The following is a 20808-nucleotide window of genomic DNA, read 5'->3' as shown; positions in this document are numbered from 1 at the left end:
CTATTTAACTTTTTTGTTTTCATTATTTTAAAATAGACCTAACAAATTCTATTCAAATAAAGACTACATGAATTTAGATATAACTTGTAGCTTTATTTTATGACTTCTGTTTAAGATGTTTTATCTATTTTTAGTTAAAATTATTTACATTGAAAAATATATATTAATATACATCATACGAGATTGTTTGGTGGGAAATTCACATTATATACCATAATTTTTCACATTTAAATTACAAGTTATAATAGGTTCATAACCTATGAAACTCAGACACTTCTCTTAAATGGGTGTATCCGTGTCAAACACACGTATCGGTGTCGACACTCGTAGAACATTTATCAATGAAGTGTTCAATTCAAAAAATATTTGTTGATTTTTTAAAATTTTAACACGATTCTAACACAATTTTAAAAGGTATAAATACAATAATTTTCTAAAAACTCAAATTTATTGTATAAATTTTTATTATAATTATAAAAATAAGGAACAAATTCTTTTGAGCCAGTCATGGAACTCCCAAAAGAATCTGAAACATACTTTTGCACATAAATATTTATTTTCAATTTATATAATTCAAAATTATATAATATATAGATTTGTCTCCCTGTGTCCTACATTTTAAAAATTATACGTACCTTTGTGTCTGTATATGTACTACATAGTTCATAACACTCTCATTTTATACCATAATATTACAACCACCATTACATCTTATTAAATAATTTAATTTATAGTTTAAATATTTCATTGTTAAAAAGTTATAATCCATACGTTAAAGGTTGAATATCTGCAAATGAATGGCAAAATATTGGGTTGGCATTAAATTAGAAAATGTTGCATCATCCACGTTTACAACTTTGAATCATATAATGGAATATTTAAGAAGTAAAACAAGATTTCAACTAAGGAACAAAGCTATAATAAAACCAATGCTCAACAAACTAAAACCTTCTGCATGTTCTTAAGATCTCCTTGAACATATCTCTCGAATACAAACATCAGGTTTGCCAAAACAACATTCCCGAAAGAAAAATCAATGCATTTGACAACCATCTTTGTGAGGTAGATGAAGTCCCAAAAATGAAGCTGGCCTCAGAAATGATGCGAAAGGAAAAGGAGCTGTTCTCTTCCAAGCTTTAGAGGATGGAAATAGAACCAACTTATAATTTACATACAATTTTCCTAACTCCAATGCAACCAAAATTTATGACTCAATGGTTGGGTCCAGTTCAGATGGAATCTTAGTAGGTGAATCCTGTTCAGATGTGTCACTATCAGAAGGTGGAATATCTTCTGCATTGTGGTTAGGAGTTTGGTCAGTGGCCTCCCCCTTCAACTCATTCTCACTATATAAATCCTTTTGAACAGGGACACTTATTTGCTGCTGTGACGAAAGAACATCTGCGATAGCCTTAATAGCAGCAGATGCTTCATTGCCATCAACTGCATCATCTATGTCAACCCCATTAACATTAGGTTCCTCAGACTCTTCTTCCTGCTTAGGAGGAGGAACAAAAAACGGAATTCTACCCCTCTGCCAGTCATGAAGTACCATCTTTGCTCCAGTCATCAGGTCAGGTTCACCACCCTGAAATAACCAATATAGGAAACAGTCACAGAGAAGTACGATATCCTACCTCGCTCAGAGAGAGATAAACTAAAACAGAAGTCTCGTTCCATTGGATGGGGTCAGTTAAAAGGATCACAAGACACCATTCAGTTCAGTAGCGGAGCAAAAAGGTTCAAGAAAAAACACCAAGCAGGTTGGATAAAAGAATCAAACAATTCCACAATATCATGTCATAATTATAATCTATTGAAGAAGAACAGACCATTTAAATCTATATCCTTCTTGATGATTTGGCCGACACGTTTTCTGGGTTTCCCTCTACCTCTAACTATTGAACTACTCTTTATCTGATTTACACTTAATGGGTCTTCTACTCTCCACATGCACAAAAATTTGAATGCAAGATTGAGGGTTTTACAGCCTCTCTGTAAATTTTTCCCCTAAAACTTGGCAAACTGCTGTCTTTGGGGGGGTAATTAATTACATCTCTCTCGTTTTATACAATAGAAACAGACTATGAAACGTGTTCCTTGGGTTCATTATTGGCTTTTGACTCAATAGGCATCCCATACTAAGAAGAGTATGCACATATCTAGTCTTGGCCGCCGAATTGAGCAGAGCCAGAACTTAGATATTAAACTAAGAATTTCAGATTAACTAAAAAATAATACCTTCAGAAGTTTGCCACTTGATTTGCAAAGCTGCAGTAAGAAGTCATTTTCGTCATCCCTGGTGGCAACAAAAAAATCTTATGAGATGAGATGCCAGAACAGAAAAACAGGGTGAAAAGTTGCCATGATATAATACTGTCAGTCTTCGTTTGCCCATAATTTTGCTTGTATGCCATGGCATAAAAATGTTCTCTATCAACTACTACAGCTCCTATCAGAGATGAAGAATGATCATATGATTGGCAAACTTAGCATATTTTCATCAAAGGAACACATGAATACAAAAGGACACTCTTAGTTAACCAGGTCGACACCATTAAGTTCAGGAGACAGAGCCATACCACTCTTTTATTTTATATGCTCTCTCCAAATGTGCTTTCTTCACACGTTTCAAAACCTCACCTATATGGTCTGCAGCATCTTTCAAATTAGTTACACGCACCTGGAAGTAACATGTATTAGCATGACTGTATTGATTAATAATAATAATATAATTACCAACTACAGCAAAATTAATTCCACTACTACAAGCAAAAGCAAGGAGTAAAGCCACTGGACAAGTAAAACAAGTATAAGTCCTAAAAATGACAATAGAATATCACGTGAGCAAATGAAAGCTATGATGGTTCAGGAGATGCCAGGTTGAAACTAACTTCATCTCACTCAAGTATACTATCATATATCACCAATGGATAGCCACCATTCTGACAAATCAACAAGGGACAAACAAAATTGACCACCATCATATTTTAATGACATCAAAGTTTTTTAACAGAATAACTAATGTGTCGTTACCTGGATATAACACCAAATTAACTAGTCATTCAAAAATAAAAGAATAGTTTCCTAGACTAAGGTCCAACAAATCAAAACAAATAAAATAAAACAACCAAACAAAATAGATGATATCACAGGAGACAACTAGGTTGATTAGATTGCATTAAACCATATCCCTAAACAGTTGCTCAACACTATTAGCAAATTACAACAATGAAACTTTTCCTCAATTGCTGAAATTGCCTACAAGGATTAAAGCACTACATCTATTAATTAAATTAACACTAATTAAATTACCACTAAAAAAATAGTCTAAAACAAAACATTCTTCATAAAAGCACATTAACAACCAAAATTAGAGAAAGCAGAAGGTAACATACCACACCCTTTAACACAACATCTGTTTCAGAATCCTTGTTGTGGTAGACTACACCTGGACAATCAATCAAAAAGATTCTCTTTGTAAGCGTTATATACTGCCAGACTTTCGTTTCCCCTGGAATTGGAGCAACCTTGCAGACCTTTTATAACATATAATTGGATACGTGTTAGTCAATTTGTTAAAGTAATTATTCCACAACAATAATTTAAAACTAAACAAGATTAGTGAGTCTATGCTTGCATTCATGTCCACATAAATGCATAAACAACAGCTTAAGCAAAAAATGAGAAGCATTAAAGGAGAAAGAAGTATTACATTCTTTGTACGCAAAGTGTTGATTACTGATGACTTCCCAACATTTGGATATCCAACAAATCCAACCGATATTGCTTGCTTATCCCGTTTCAAGCGTGCAAATTGTCTAAGTACAGATAGAAGAGAACCCTACGCACAATAATGACAAATAAGAAAATAGCACATAGCAGGAGATGCAGAATAGCTATATCAAGTTTCAGTTATATTTCTTTCATAAATTAACAAAATTGGCACATAAACCAAACAAATTAAATGAAGATCAGGTGTATCAGAAATACTTTTCCAAAGGACTTGTTAATGTTTGCATGGAATGCCAGAGTTGGAAATTCTTTAGACAAAACTCTAAGCCATCCTTTTGTTGCCCAAGCAGGAACTAGATCACACTGAAAAGGGGGAAATAAAATTAAGTTTGCTTTAAGTCAGATAATAGCAATATAGGGCACTTAACATTTTAGAGTAATGTTAAAAACAAATCATGTTGTCACTAACCTTGTTCAATAAAAGCACCATGTGTTTGTGCTTACAATTTTCCTTCAAATGCTTCTCTAAATGGTAACATCTTGTGCCTTGTGGATCCCTCGCATCTAGAACCTGCATTAGGATGCATAAAGTATTCAAACTTTGAGGAAGAGAAGATGGATCTGTTGGACAACTTCAAGGACTTGTGTTCAAAGAAATCTGACCTACCATAGACCCTTTATCTAAACAAAGCACAAAAGGAGCACAAAAAAGAAAGTTGCTTTAAAAATGGAAAATATTAACCAAGACATTTTTTCAAATTTGAGATAAGACCTAAAAGTGACCTTACACTGACAGAGCAACATATCAGAAATGCCTATCATAGAGCACATTTTTTCTGTGGCACAATCATATCTAATTGAAACAAACACATGCACACCATTGCAGAAACATAGACACGAGAAAATCTAAAAATGCTACCTGTACAACAACATCAGACGAATCTATCACTTTGTAAAGCTCGCCCCATATGCGTTTACTTTGACCCTTTTCGAACATGGTATGTCGCACTAAATCTCTAAATCCATCCCCATCATCAGCTTCTCCAGATGCACTAGAACCACGCTTCTGTTCAAACACATCTGCAAAATACCATAGCAAAGAAGGAATGACAATAATCTCACACTAAGTAAAGCACAATTAATTTGTAGAAAGAAACTACAGATCACATAAAACAAGAATTCCCACAAAATAAACAAAAAAGTTACTATTCAGTTTCAATTAAGTGAATCTGTTAAGTGCACCATCATAAAACAACTAATAGACCAATGGGTGCTTAGATAAGAAACAGAATCTCAATTTAAAAATATAACTTCTTGAGCTATTATTTCTAACTTCTACAAAAACATTTCCCATCTCCTGTTTTCTTAAGTGATCTAGTGAAATGTAGGACAGATAACTTTTAGAATAGTAAACTACTTTAGAAAAAAGAGTTAACAAGACATAAATAACTAAACTTCTTTGTTCTTGAGATTTACTTATTCGGAGAAACTTATGTAACCTTTATGAATTTTTTCACTCAAAAATAGTTTTTCTCAGAACATACACACCAGCAAACAGGTTCTAAACTTTTAAAGATAACAACACAACCCCGTTGCCCATCCAACCTACAAATTCACAGAGAAACCATCCTTTTACCTTGAGAACCATCAGCTTTCTTCAGCAAGGACTCGTAGTCAGCAGCCAAGAGGCTGGGGCGCTTTCTTTTGGTCTTAGGTCCAAAAGCATCTTGAAAAGGCTCTCTATCAAGCAGATGAACTCTAACTTGCTACATTCAAAATCCATAAACCATTAATAAATTCATTATCATTTTTATTTTAAAAAAACGCACACAACTCATTCACCAAAAACGCAGAACCTAACAAACAAACCTTCTGGTGATCATTGAGCAATGACAGCGGCAGTTTCTTCTCTTTAAGAATCACATTGTAATTACTCGACATGCGACTCTGCAGCTCTTCCCGGAAGAACTCGAGCTCCTTCTGATTCACAACACGCGTATTCCCTGCGGATTGTAATATTCGCAAGTTCAAGTTGATGAAACGCGATTCTTATTTTTGAATTAAGCATTTAAGTGATTATTGTTACGAAATTGGACATACCGAACCATCGGCGATCAGGTTGAATACGTGTGCTGGGAAGATCCTTGGACTGAAACTCATTGGAGAGGACTTTGCCTTTTCGGTCGCGAACGGGTCTGGTCTTGTACATCTTGAGGCGGCGCACGGTGGCGGCGGAGCGCCTCTCCTTCTTCGAGTCATTGCTGCGGTTAACGTCGAGAGAGTGCTTCGGTTTGCCGGAGACGTTCACCTTCTTCTCTTGCTTCTTCGCCATTGCAGTCCAGAGACAAAAAGAGAGATAAGTTGGTTTCTTACCTTGTCAGTATCTACAGCAGTTTGGATATGACCTGGAATAAAGGATAGAATATTTAGTATGGTTTAGAGGTAGCAAAGTTACTTTTGATTAACATGATTTTGATCTCACTCTTATCCTGTAACTCTTCCTCTATAAATTCCTGTATTAGTTTTGTATTTTAGCCTTCAAACACAAGTATTGTTATTGATATTGTACATTGCGACATGTGTAATTTAACTCCTCTAACAAATCTAGAGAATCAATTAATAGAAGAATGATGAAGTATGCTACAACCACACTTTACATAACCGTAGTAAGAATTATACTAATAATTTCATACTTCATGATCCGTTAAATTGGATGTAGCACCTTGGTTCAACAGTGAAAGCAAGTGTGAATGATTAAACTAAATATCCTGAAATAGTTGTTTTAGGTTGATGTTACTATTCCACTCCCAATTACCATCCTCAATCAAGTGTTGAAAACCACAGTGCAGGAGGCACTCCATTAATAAATGAATGATGTACGAAAGAAACAACATGAATCAACAATGAGAAGAAAAAAAAGAGGCCAAAACATAGTGTCAACAACACTTACAGGAAATAGTGGGAAAAAAAAATCTACACCATAATTGCTCACAAATCAAGCCCAAATGCAAAAAACATTAAATTTGTTAAGAAACACGGCAACACAAATAGAAAAAACAGTGAAACTTATGTTTCCTGCGGATGTTCATATAACTACTGATTCAAACTTCATTTTCCATTGGTTCTTCTGGAGAAGGAGAATAGTTACTCTGAACAGCAAAAGAAACGCAATAAAAGTGAAGAAAACGTATAAAACTACCTGCTGGTGATTGCTGCTCTGCAAATTCCAGTGGCTGAAGAGAGAAGAAGTGAGAGCTAGGGTTTGGTTGTTTTAACAGTCAAATTTCTCCATCTGTTTTTTTCTTTAATTTTAGTACTGTTTTAGGAAAAATCATATAAAAAATTTCAAATAAGTATATATATATATATATATATAAACTTACCAATACTCATATTATATTTTCTTTCTATTTTTTTTCTCTTATTTTTATTTTTCTAAATTATATTTTATTATAAAAAGGGTTTACCAAACACAACCTTCAAATTTAACTAAAATTCTCAGAAAATTATACAAACATTTTGCTAATTCAACTAGTCTCTTTATAATTTAAAATGGGTATTAATTTTTTATTTCTAATAAAATGATTATTACGATTGATTAGAACTTAAACAAAATAAAATTGTAGAGATTAAAATTTTTTAAATTATTTTTATAAAAATAATAAGCTATTTAAGTATTATATATTAACATTGTCAAAAATATCATCATCTTCAAATTATAAATTGTCTTCTAAAAATATATATTTTATGAAAATACTCAATATATAAGAAATTAAATAACTATAAGCATATTATTAACTTATTATTATATTTACAAGTTATATTAAAATTGAATAATAATTATGGAGTTTCTTAAGTACATTTGTGCTAATTCTATTGATTCATTTTTGAACATTTGTTAAATCAGTCATCTTAATTATGTTTTTTATCTTAATTATTTAATTATTGTCCTGTTTGTTATTGAAATATTATAATAATCATCAAAATAAAATTATTCTTTTATTTTAAAAAAATGTTTGCAATTAATAATCTTTATTAATATCAAGTAAATTTCAGTAGATGAAAATAGAAATATTAGAAGAGGATAATAAAGGAACTTCAAAAGCTCGTAAGATAAATTAGATTTAAAAAATTACAATGTAGATTAAAATATGGAGTTTTGTATATAAAAATAATAAAATTTGAAAATAGGAAGAAATTTATCTTTCTAAGAAACATAAAATATATAAAAAAAAAAACATGTATCTTGTATTACCAAAACTTTATAATTTATCATAATTAAATATATATTATTTCAAACACGCCATTTATGTTATAATTAACTTATTATACTTCATTTTTTTAATTTGTTTGAAAATTTTGTATATTGGATGTTACTTTCTGACAATGCATACTTAATAATTTTTTTTAAAAGACGGTTCTGAATGTTTTGCTTATTGGATGTCTTTAATTATATAAATCAACGTGTGGTTTAGGGTTTAGGATCTATAATATTATTATGCATTAGTAGTCGAAAGAACTTTAACAATTGTTATTTTTTTATTAAAATGTCTTATTTTATATACTTGTCTTACATTAAAAATTTATATTTAATAATTTGCATTTACATCTCTTGTTTGTATTGTGAATTATGATGATTGTACTATGAATACGAGCAATTACAAAGACAGGTACAAAACATATGGAGGACATTTAAGACTTTATTTTGTCTTTTTTTTTAAAACACATGTACATATGAACTTGTGAATGTAAGTTATATTTTGAAATACATTCTGATTTTTATACACCCTTTGGGTTTATAGAATAATGGATAGCTAATTTTTTGGATATATGTTACAACTTTTTTTATTTGCACCTCCATTATTATTAACTTCATCTCATACTGATGTAAAAGATAAAAATATCCTCCATACTACTTTTGTAGTTGTGATTGTCATTGTTGTTATCGTTGTTGCACATTTGTTTTCCATTAACTCTTTGAGAGGAAGAATAAGAAGAGAAATAGTTCATTAAAAAAATATTATTCTGAAAATATCATATATGTTCAAAAAAGTTTGTAAAAAAAATTGTTCTAAAAAACTTGTTTCAAAATTATGTTCTAGAAAACTCATTCTAGAACATAGTTCATATATTATGGAAAACTTGTTTCATAAGGTATTATCAATATTTTGAAAAACTTGTTTTGGAAAATTTGTTCTAAAATGTATTTAATGTGTTTCAAGAAACATATGTTATGAAAATCTTATTCCAAAAATCTATTATAAAAAATTCAAAAAACTTGTTACGAAACATTTATAGAATAGATAATGCAAAGAGTAAAATGACCATTTTTAAATTTTAAGGATATAGTTATAAATTATGCGGGTGCAAGAAAAAAACCCTCAGATATTCAAGACGTTGGGCTACTAGTAATGGTTTGCAAAGAGCAACTATTTTTTGCACCACATGGTTTCTTGCTCACTCTCAGAAGGGGGTGTTGAAAAGGTTTAAAATGTCCATATTTATGAACTAGTTTTGATATGCTAATGCAAACCCATGTACGAGAAGAAGTTGATTGTTTCTTCCTCACCTTCGTAGGTTTTTCTTCTGACACCCCATATAAAACATGAAAAATATTATTTTATCTTTCTCGTGACATTCCCATAGAGTAACTTCCGAATTATATAATCTGGACACACATTTGAAAAAAAATTATAGGATTACATAATCTAAAAGTTAAAAAAAAACTTTTAAATTATGTAATCCAGAAACTAATCATGCATCTGAAAAAATGTTTATGAATTACATAATCCAGAAGCTAATTACAAATTTGAAAAAAAAAATTCAAAGGTTACGTAATCTGAAATATTACAGGATATTTTTGGATATATTGAAATTTATGAAGGTGAGAGAATAACGTATAGAGGTGCTAGAAGAAACAACCGAAGAGGTTTTATATTTATTTTTTTCTATTACCCAACTTATGATTTTTGTATTAGTGACTAGGAATAAAATCATAAGTAAATTGTTTGATCAATTTCATAAAAAAAATACCATCTATAAAAATTTATATAAAATATAATTTATTTTGTTACCAAAATAATATTGTGGGTAAGATATCTTATAATTATATTTTAAAAATCTATTAATTTAAATGTTATTTTATAGATGATAATAGCTAAAAACTATTTAAGAGAAATTTTAAATTGAAAATAGGGATGCACCAAGAGCAAACTTGGATACACATGATGAAATATTTGTTTCTTTTTTCAAGGCTTATATGGTGATGTATTTGGATCTATAAAAGTATGTTGAAACATCAAAATCAATGTCCTAAATTATAAAAAAAAAAATACATAAAAGTGATAGAAAATAGAGAATATTTATGTTGAAAGTTAAGTTTATCACATTGACAAAAGACAATAAAGAATCTTTAATTCAGACATCCTTAATAAAGTATTATATTATACAAACAAAACATTAATAAAGTATTATAAAATTTGTACAATATTCTATATATAAAGTTCTGTATAAGATGTTTTTGTTTTTTTTTTTTATAATAAAAGTTTGAATAAAAACTAACTACTTTTAATAATAAATATTAAGAACCTTATTAAAGTAAGTTAAAAACAGCTTACAAATCTATCATAACCTGTTTTAGTAAGTTTGTTTTTAATAACTCATAAATTCACATAAATTGTAAATAAATTCTTCAAGCAAATTCATTTAAACTCTTATTAATTTGGTTGAGATTATAAATTCACAAAATCTAGAAACAAACTAACACTTTATTAGTAAGCACATTTAATAGGTACTATGATTTTTAAAATGTGTAATTAAGCCTCAGTTATTAAATTACAGAATAATTACGAATATGGATTTATTTAACTACACTATAATAAAAATATTAAATAAAAACTAATTTTAAGGATACAAAATAATTAGTTATTATATTAACTAAATTGTATATTTTTGTAGAGACTAAAAAATTATTAATATTTAAAATATCTTTTATTATTGATAAATAGTTTATAAATTGGTATCTATTTAATTACTAAGGTTTTAACTTCCAATCTTATAATCTAAAACCTACAAGAAAATCATGAAATAGAAACCAATTTTAGAGACAAAAAATAATTAGTTGTTATTTTTATTATATTTAAATACTTTCTAAATTGGTATCTAATTAGCCACCAAGATTTTAACTACTAATTATTTAAATTCTAAATTTGGTAGCAAAAACTTTGATAGCTAATTAGATACCAATTTATAAATCATTTAACAATAATAAAAACTAATTTAAAAATCACAATTTTTTTTAGTTTATAAAATGGTCTATAATTTAGTCACTATAACAACTAATTATTATTATTTTCTCTGATACTAGCTTCTATTTCATGATTTTCTAATAGTGAAATAATTAATAGTTAAAACATTGGTAACTAATTAAATATATTTATCAATAATAAAAATTATTGTAAATATCAATAATTCTTGTAGTCTATATAATACTATTTAATTTAGCTAATTACTTTTAGTCTCTAAAATTAGTTTTTATTTAATGATTTTTTAATAAAAATATACATTATTATTATTATTATTACAATATTATAGAATTAATTCACATTTTATGTTGTAGATCATAAAACTAACCATTGTCAACATCCCACAACCACTAGCATCATTTGTGAGATTTGATTTTTGTCTCTTGTGTTAGAAAATGAAACTAAATTGCTTTCTAAGTAAAAAACTAGTGTTGCATAGGTTTGGTGAGAATATTTGCTTTAAGTTCACTATCTAGGGTTTCAAACATGTGTGCCTTTGAAGAACTATTCAAAGTAAACAATTTATAATGCCATTAGCTTCCTTTGAATGGACAAAACTTCATCCTTACAAATGCCATTTCTTGTTTCCAAAGCTTGCTATGTTCTAACAAATTTTGCAAAATTTTCACTCTCTTCTTCAAAAGTTCTTCAAAAGTATTCAAAAGAAAGACCAATTGTTTGATGAAAGTGGTTTATGATAATAATAATAATATTTCATTTTGCATGGTACTACTAAAATAAAAAGAAGAAAAATATGAACATATAAAGCAAAGTTAAGCACCTAAAGTTAGAAGATTTTTTAGAAGAAGTGGTCCAAATCTTATGAATGCAGCAAAGGAAAAGGAATAAGAAAATGGTGAGAAGGTTTTTGTAACTCCATAGAACATTTAACAGTCATAAAGGGTCCACTTTGATCTTCATCTTCTTTAATTATTACATAACTTTACACCACATGTTTTCTCCTACCTCATCAACATCACACTTCCAAACACAACCTATAATACTTAATTGCTACTTACAACAATGTGCCATTTATTTAGAGATAAGAATTATTTTTAATCATTTAAGATCATTTTTATATAAAATTATGGAAAACTTCAGATTTTAAAACAGATAATATGTCAAATAAAATGATTGACTCTAATTATATTATCTAAATAAACTTATATATTTATTGTACAAATAAAGTTATACAAAAAGAGATTATATTGTTTTAAAATTTAAATAGATAGTTTATAATGTTTTATTTGATCCATTATCACAATACATACGTATATGTAAATCAATAAAATGATAGATGAGGACATAATTTATAATTTATGAAAATATATTAATGTTACTTTAAGTTTTGAAAATTGCATTTGGATAGAAGTTTTTTTTTCGAAATTAGATAATCAAAAGGAAATATTTATTAAAATTTAATTTTATTAATATAAAAAACCAAATATTTAATTATCATTACAATACCATGCTTAATTGTTTCAACACTAATGTAATGTTGTGCATTTGTAATTTAAAAAATAACAAATAAAAATATTATAAACAAATAAAATCATATCACTTTCCAATCATTTATATCATATTTCACCTATTTAAAGTAACATAATTTCCCACTTCATTTTTTTTTCTTATTTTACTCTATCATTTTCCATCACACAATACAAATAAACTACTAGTTAGATAAAAATGAATTATTTTATTAAAATATATACACTATAATATATATATATATATATCAAACAATTATTTTTAATTTTTTTACATTAATTATTTTTTTTAAATGTATTTTTTATTTTTATTTTGAAAAAAAATTTGCATCAAAATCCCACATTGAACTATTAGTAGAATCAAACTAGTTCTACAAGGTATAATACACTTAAAAAATAGATAAGTTTGATGGATACAATTTTTTCCTAGTCTTGAAAAAACTAGGTTATCCAAAATTGACTAAAATTAGTAAACCTAAGATCAAATAAAAGGGGAAAAAGTTCATATTATTATGATCATGTTCTTGAGTTTGACACAAGACACAAATACATTAATTTAACCTAGGGTTGTTGACTTGTTAGTTCAATGTGATGTTAACACTATGTCACCCCACTATCATATATTACCCACCTACACCATAAAGGTACATATAACCCACTCCATAAAAACTAGCAAGGTGGATGAAAGCAATATGCAATTATGACTCATCTCCCTTTTCTTTTATTCATTAAAATGTGTTTGTAATTTATGCATGTATGATATAACTATTTCACATTCAAGTCAGAGATTTAAAAAATATAAAATTATCAAAAAAATCATTAATACAAACTAAATTTAGAAGAAAAAAATAATTAATTGTTATAGTGACTAAATTATAGATTGTTTTAGAGTATAAAATAATTTTTGGTTTCTAACTTCGGTTTTTTTTTTTTTAAATAGTTTATAAATTTGTGTCTAATTGGCTACAAATTGGTAGCAAAAATGTTCGTAGCTAACTAGATACCAATTTAAAAACTATTTAACAATAATAGAAACTAATTTAGAAACATTTTTTAGTTTCTAAAATATCTTTAATTTAGTTACTATAACATCTAATTATTTTTTGTCTCTGAGATTGGTTTATACTAATGACTTTCTTGTAGTGTAGTGTATTTGAGATTAATGAAAATAATTTGAAAATTAATTTAGTTTCAAATAGAGATTAGGAAATCATATAGATATCTAGTTTTATTAAATAATCAATTTATTTTTTTCTAGAAAATATAATGTTTGATCACATATACAGAGAATGGGATTATTATGTGTGGCTTGTTATTGAAAATAAAATAATTTGAAATCGTAACTGGCTACATTCAATAAATAAAAAATTCAATGTGAAATAAGAAAAGAAACGATTAAATAAAATTAATATTTTAGTTTTTAAAATATGGCACTGCTAAAAAGAATAAAGGCGTGTATTTTTTTTAAAATACAGTTTTTTAAATTTAAATTGATTTAAGACTAAATTTTCTGGAATATATATTCATAAAAAAAACAGTATATATAAAGTTATTTTTTTACTATTAATTGAATCAGACGTAACTTTACTTTAATGACAAAAAAATTACATAAAAGTATTAAAAGATACACATTTTTTTAAAAATAATTTCAAAGTTGATTTTAAAATATTACATTTTACATAATTAACTACAAAAATTTGATAGATATATAATACTTAAAAACTTTTATATATTGCTCAATAATATTTTTAAAAGATGAAATAAAGCATCCCATTATAATATATATATATATATTATTTACAATAATTAGCTATTAAATATTTGGGTTTTTAAAATAAGTTCTGTTAAAAAACCAAAAGAAAAACACAAAAAATTTATTGTTGTTTGGAACTTTTTATTATGATATGCAATGCCATTTATTCTTTTATTAAATATGATTATATCATAAAATAAAACATAGAGTCAAATTAATGAGCGAGATAATATTTACACAACTTATTCAAGTCCTAATACTTTCTAACTCTATAGAATTCATATTCTCACACATTCTTAAACTATAAATAATAAGAATCATCCAACAAAATTACACGTCACACATTTTTTATTTTTTTATCACAAGACATTTTATTATATTAATTAAGTTAAATATTATTTTATAAATTAAAAACTATTAATATTTAAAGTATATTTTATTATTAATAAAAATTTATAAACTAATTTATAAATTGGTATTTAATATTAGTTATTAGTGTTTAATTACTAATTATTTTAAATTTCAAATTATTATAAATATTATATATTAATGTTACATATCAATTTATAATATTACATATTCATTTAAAAAATTAGTTTATAATTTTTTTATTAATAATAAAAATTACTTTAAATATTAATAATTTTTAATTTATAAAATAATATTTAATTTAAGCAATATAGTAATTAATTATTTTTTATCCAAAAATAATTATTATTCAGTGATTTTTTTATATTAATAGTTTTTAATTGATTTCTATTATAAAATTTAATGTAACAACCATGCATGCATGATTACTAAACTTTAATTTGGAATTAAAATACTAAAGTTAGTCATATCAAAATATTAATAATACATTCCTTTTGATTCAAGACAGAGTGATACACCATTTTTTCAATCATTCAAAAGTTGTACCTTTCCTTCAAATCTTTCGTAGCTGCTTAGGTTACATAACAGAAAAAAAAAATTGTTTTCAAAAGATGGTTTCCACCATAATTGCTTTTCTTAGAAGCAAAAATAGCTGCTGAAAAAAAGTTGATAAATAAAGTAAAAAAAAAAACTAAATCAACTATTTCTAAGGGAATTTGTTTTTGTATCAAAGATTGTTTGGTTTGTTCTCACATTTTTTTTCATTAAGTAATTTTCATTGTAACATTTTTTTCCATTAAGTTATATTTTGGTTACAAGGGTTATAATATTAAGTTTTAATTTTTTTACATGGGTATGGTTATAATATTATGTTTTAAATCACTGACCAATTTAACTTTAGAAAATATAATTATAGTTAGGTGGTTTTTTATTTGTTAACTATGTAAAATCCTACAAAAAAATTAGGGATGATTAAATGACAATATGCATTAAAAGCTTGTCTTGTATAAAAAAAACTATAATAAAATACAATTTGAAGCATGATACTTCTGAAAATAAAATTACAAGTAGTTTGAATCAATGATTCTAATCAACATATAATATTCATGAAAGGAACTATAATACAATAAGAATATAAGAATAATTAAAAATGAAATTTAAAATACACTTCAATGAACATGACACATCATACAACAATGAGAAAAATATAAAAATATGAATTTAAGGAAAAAAAAAAAAAAGGAAAATATGGGGAGAAGACTTTAGGAGAAGTAAAAAATGACGTTAAATTATATTAGTTATAAAAAAAAAATGACATCACTAAAGTTAAAAAAACACAAATACACATATAACAAAATTGTATCTGTCCATCCATGGTATATGAACTTATAACTTCTTCTACTCACATAATACTAGGTGTGATTACAATAAAAAAAAAACATAAAATCATAGTAAGAAAATAAAAAAAATATAGTAAATATGACGAAGTAAAAAAAATCATAAACTCAATTAAATTAAGTTTATACAGTACGTATAAACACAATTTGGAAGAGTTATATTAAGTATGTCTAACAAAAGATTATCAATTTATTCATTTTAAACATTTTTTTGGCGTACAAACCTTAACTACACAAGTTATGATAAGTTCATTGGACAAATAAGTATGAAGTTTGTGTAAAAATTCTCCTAAACTTCTAACCATTTTGTGTCTTAATCTATGTGATTTAGATGATAAGTGAAGCAAAAATATGTTTTTTTCGCAATGAGTTTTTGTGCTTTATATTACAAAGCACAAAATTGTTGAACATGTTTTCTCATATATTTAACTATTCTCATCTAAATCAAATATAACATATTCAATCCACACACAAACATATTCAAATGTAAGTCCACGAATAATATAATTTCATCATTAAACATGTATATAAAATACAAACACATCATATAGGTTATTTGAATGAAAAAAATGTATTGAAAGTCATTTTCACGTGGCCTGAACGAGTAATTGTTGATTGATCGATATTAATTATCAAGATAAAGAATATTTTATTATCTGTGTCTTGTAATCGCTTGATCAACATATTATGTTAATTGAGGATTTACACAAATTGATGCCTAAGCAAAATTCACAAATTATAACAACCTTAACTCATTTATACAACTAATATACATGTACTATGCACCTAGTTACCTAATATCATCGAATACTTCAAAATACATCTACCCAACACCTATCTGAAATCCAAAAACACACCACAACTCCTAAAAACCCAAAAAAACACCATCAAATAAATCAAATTACCCATAAAGATGAATCAATTGAGATGATACAATACAAAAAAAATCATTGAATAGAAGCTAATTTTAGAGACAAAAAAAATTAATTATTATACTTACTAAATTAGATATTTTTTAGAAACTAAAAAAATTATTAATTTATAAAATAATTTTTTTAATAAAACTTACAAACTAATTTATAAATTGGTATTTAATCAATTGCCAACTAATTTAAATTCTATAGTTCGTAGCAAATTATATATAAATTTAGAAACTATTTATTAATAATAGAAATTACTTTAATTACTAATACTTTTTATAATTTCTCAAATAATATATAATAGTTAATATAATAATTAATTATTTTTAACTCTAAAATTAATTTTTATTTAATAATTTTTTTCTAATAATAATTTTTTCAATGGTCAAACACGGTTATGAAAAAATTCAAATGATAACCTAAATCATTATCTAATAATTTGATTTTGATAAATATAACATTAAAGAGGATAAGCTAATAGTTTTACTATACATACTAATATCAATATATATGGTTTACTTACTTTTAATTGATTATATGGTTAAAAAACTAAATTTAAAAAAGATATATGACCTTTGTTTTAAGAGAAAACAATCCAAACATATTAGATTGATGGGATTCTATCTTATCACTCAATTAAAAATGATCACGTATAATTAATAAAAAAAATCAATACTACACCTTCTAACATAAATTTCGCAGAGTTTCATTATTAACTAGATTTAATTAAATTTAATGATTTTTTTCAGAAAAAGCATGTTATTTCTTTTTAAAATCCTGGGGAAGGGTAGATAATAAATCAGTCTATTTGGGATTATTTTTTCAAAAATTTTCTTTGATCAAATAAGTAAAATTATATATATACTTTCACGATGGGAAGACACAGTGAGTCGGTCAAAATTCCAAACCATTTTACCACGATTAAAGGTCACGCGACGACACGTGATCGACCGACCAATGACGACGAGCTATGGGTTGACCAAATCAGCAAGGATAATCCATAATTAAGAGTTATTTAGTGCAACACCAACCTTAAACACGAACCAACCCTATAATCCGATCCCACCAACGAATGCCCATTAAGGTAATATAAATAGAGTATATTTTAAGAATCAGGTACGCCATTCAGTATTCTGACAACCTAGTGCCAACATCCTGACTGACTTGATCGTCGAAGTGTCTTCTGCATGTATCATCCTAACCTATACTACCAAACGATCGAGAGAAAGAAGGTGAAAGAGGAAGTTTCGAGAACCATGTATATATATCAAAATAGATAGTTTTCTGCAATTTTTTTAAAAAAGTGAATACTATTTTTTTTTCTCAGATTAAATTGGTTATACTAAATTAGTAGAAAGACAATGCACGTCACCTAATAAAAATAAACTGATATCAGAATAGGGTAAACAAGTTAAAAAAGTTATTATAATAGGAAGAAAATGATAAAGAAATGGGTAAATCAAAATCAGAATCAGTTACCAATATTATAAAGTTGTATTTATAAAAAAAATAATTTAAAAACTTATGTTTATTTATCTGTTTACAATATTTTATTTTATTAAACAGTGATTTTTTTTTTCTCTTGAAATTTTTGAATGAGTAGAAGATAGCAGAACAGAATAATGAAGTGAAGAAAAAAATAATAGAAAGAGACATTGGGTCCGACACCTCTCTGCTGTGTACATATGAACCCTCTTTGGCGTTTTCTCTCTTTGGACTTCTTTTGACTTCATTTCACTCTCTCTCTCTCTTTCTTCTTCTTCTTCTTCCTCTCTCTGCATTTCAACAACCTTTTTCATTTTGCTTCTCTCTCTCTCTTTCATTCTCGCAATGCTTCTTCGCCTTCTTCCAGATCCAGCTAATGCTCCACATTGCGCACTGCCTCTCTAACCTCTGATCCCGAAGCCACGCCGTCTACCCTCGTTTATCGCGCAGAAAACCTAGATCTACGATGCTCCACCTCCGGCAGCGCCGCGACGCCGCGCCGGCCACCACGAGGTGGCGCAACACGGTAGGTAACCGTTGAGGCGAGTCCTAGCCGAAACGCTGCCGTTTTTGGAAGTGACACGTGGTTTGGTTGTTGTGCAGTTTGAGGAGAATCTGGAGCAGTGGCCGCACCTCAACGAACTGGTCCATTGCTATACCACGGATTGGGTCAAGGATGAGAACAAGTACGGACACTATGACTCCGTTGGAACGCCGTCGTTTCAGAACCAGATATATGAAGGCCCCGACACTGACATTGAGACCGGTATTTATTTCTCTCTCTCTCTCTCTGTTTTCATTTTTTTTTTCATTATATATAATTTTTTACTGCCTTTTATAATCTTGTTAGCTTCTGCATTATGCGATTTTTGTTTTTTGTATTTTTGGAAATAGTGAATGGGTTTTAATTGTGAGTGTGCTTAATTAATGGGATAATGCTAATTAATTGTGAGCGTGCTTAATTAATAGGATAATGCTAATTATAGCATGTGAAATGCTTCTTCATTCACTGTATCAGTTTACGATTTGTTTTGATAATATTCTCCACGAGGAAAACTGAAACAAGTTTCTCTAGTGCGTAAGTTAAAAAAATATGCTTATGGAGAAATTAACGTCACAAAAATTCCACTAACTATAATTTTATGCATAATATGATTTTAGCTTAAAGAAAAACCTTGTTTAATTTATTTTCTCTGAAAAGTAAGTACTTGCTTTTAAGTTTATGGTATCATGCCTTATGCATTATGCTATTTGTTGTTTTTATCCTTGTTAAAATTGAGAAACGGGTTATATGAAAACGTGGTTAGTTACTGGGATTATGCTTATAATAGTATGTGAAACTGGCACCGGTATTTATTTCTCTTGTATTTTTTTTGTTTTTTTTTGCTTCTTGTTTATCATATCAGCTTCTGTATTCTGTGTCATAACACTATCGATATCATGTGGGTGGGTTTAGGGTTGTGTTTATTTGCAATTAGTGTTTTTTAGTATATGCATTTTGAGTCCGTTTGTACGAGCTTCTTCTTCTCAAGAACTTTTAGAAGAGAAAATTAGGAAGAAAAATTGAAACTAGCTTCTCCATAAGCTAAAATTAGCTTATGCCAAGTTACTTTGTTGAATCACTTTTGCATAGCTTCTTTATATTTTTATTATTAACTTGTGCATAACCTAGTTTTAGCTTATGGAGAAAATTTTTGTTGTTCTTGTTCTTATTTCCTTTCCTCCGTAATACTAGCTTCTGCATTTTGAAATTTTATGTTTTCATTTTTCTAAATTATGAAGTGGGTATGTTTAGTCACCTTGACATTGGTGCAGAGTATTCACCATCTGTTTGATGATTAATCTTTGCTGAGAAACCTAATCACCTTTTATGAGGTCGTCTCCTCTCCCAACTATGTTTTTTCTACAAAGCTCAAATCAGTGATACCTTGATTAATAGATGCAAGTCCAGTTCCATTTGGACCAACAAAATTTTGTTTATGAAATGGGGGTTTTAGTGTGAACTGGCTAATACTAATAATGGCAGATGACAATGGCACTGGTACTTCTCTTTTCTTTTTTCTGCTGTTTCTTCTTCATCATGCCAAATTTTGCATTCTGCATCATAACACAATGGATATCATATGGGTGATTAGTGATTGTAGGAAGTGTTGTCTTGAACAAAATTATTGGTGTATGCAGAAATGCGGCTTGCTGGGGCAAGGCGAACGAAGGGTGATGATATTAGTGAAGATGACACACCAAGTACTTCGGGAAGGCAGTTTCCGGAAGGGGTGGATGGTGATTTGCTGCATGATGTTCCGAAGGTTGATGATGGTTTAGTTCCTTGGTTTTATTGTGCTGGAGAGTCTCTGCTAG

General features: G+C 27.8%; 2 protein-coding genes across 3 annotated transcripts in view; one reads left to right on the top strand and one right to left on the bottom strand.

Moving 5' to 3' along the window:
- Positions 1-794: 794 nt before the first annotated feature.
- Positions 795-7081, bottom strand: LOC137819221 (nuclear/nucleolar GTPase 2). Its single transcript, XM_068623006.2, has 12 exons — positions 6935-7081; positions 5836-6140; positions 5605-5738; positions 5372-5501; positions 4655-4815; positions 4205-4306; positions 3994-4098; positions 3716-3844; positions 3399-3539; positions 2583-2683; positions 2242-2299; positions 795-1588 (listed from the first exon to the last, which is right to left on the bottom strand). Exons 2-12 carry the CDS (start codon positions 6065-6067, stop codon positions 1205-1207), a joined length of 1677 nt encoding a protein of 558 aa, XP_068479107.1. The 5' UTR covers positions 6068-6140; positions 6935-7081; the 3' UTR covers positions 795-1204.
- Positions 7082-18576: 11495 nt separating this feature from the next.
- The window catches only part of SPK1 (guanyl-nucleotide exchange factor), a 55157-nt gene continuing 52925 nt past the window's right edge, over positions 18577-20808 (top strand). For both annotated transcript variants that reach the window (XM_090297254.1, XM_068640711.1), the window contains exons 1-3: positions 18577-18976; positions 19054-19216; positions 20632-20756. In XM_090297254.1, the coding sequence (XP_090153380.1) occupies positions 18917-18976; positions 19054-19216; positions 20632-20756 (348 nt within the window). In that variant the 5' untranslated portion in view covers positions 18577-18916. The remainder of the gene's footprint in view (positions 18977-19053; positions 19217-20631; positions 20757-20808) is intronic.

Source organism: Phaseolus vulgaris, chromosome 11 (assembly GCF_051622355.1).
Source record: "Phaseolus vulgaris cultivar YP4 chromosome 11, ASM5162235v1, whole genome shotgun sequence".
NCBI lineage: Eukaryota > Viridiplantae > Streptophyta > Magnoliopsida > Fabales > Fabaceae > Phaseolus > Phaseolus vulgaris.
The sequence above is the reverse complement of the archived record's forward strand: the minus strand, read 5'-3'. Positions and strand labels throughout refer to the sequence as shown.

What these genes read in the sequence shown, in the direction of transcription:
- LOC137819221 (XM_068623006.2), bottom strand. Translation starts at nt 6,067, where the DNA reads ATGGCGAAGAAGCAAGAGAAGAAGGTGAACGTCTCCGGCAAACCGAAG. An exon ending in TGCTCAATGATCACCAGAAG is followed by an intron (nt 5,502 to 5,604) that starts GTTTGTTTGTTA and finishes TTTTGAATGTAG; the next exon opens with CAAGTTAGAGTTCATCTGCT. An exon ending in ATGTTGTGTTAAAGGGTGTG is followed by an intron (nt 2,684 to 3,398) that starts GTATGTTACCTT and finishes TGTTACTTCCAG; the next exon opens with GTGCGTGTAACTAATTTGAA.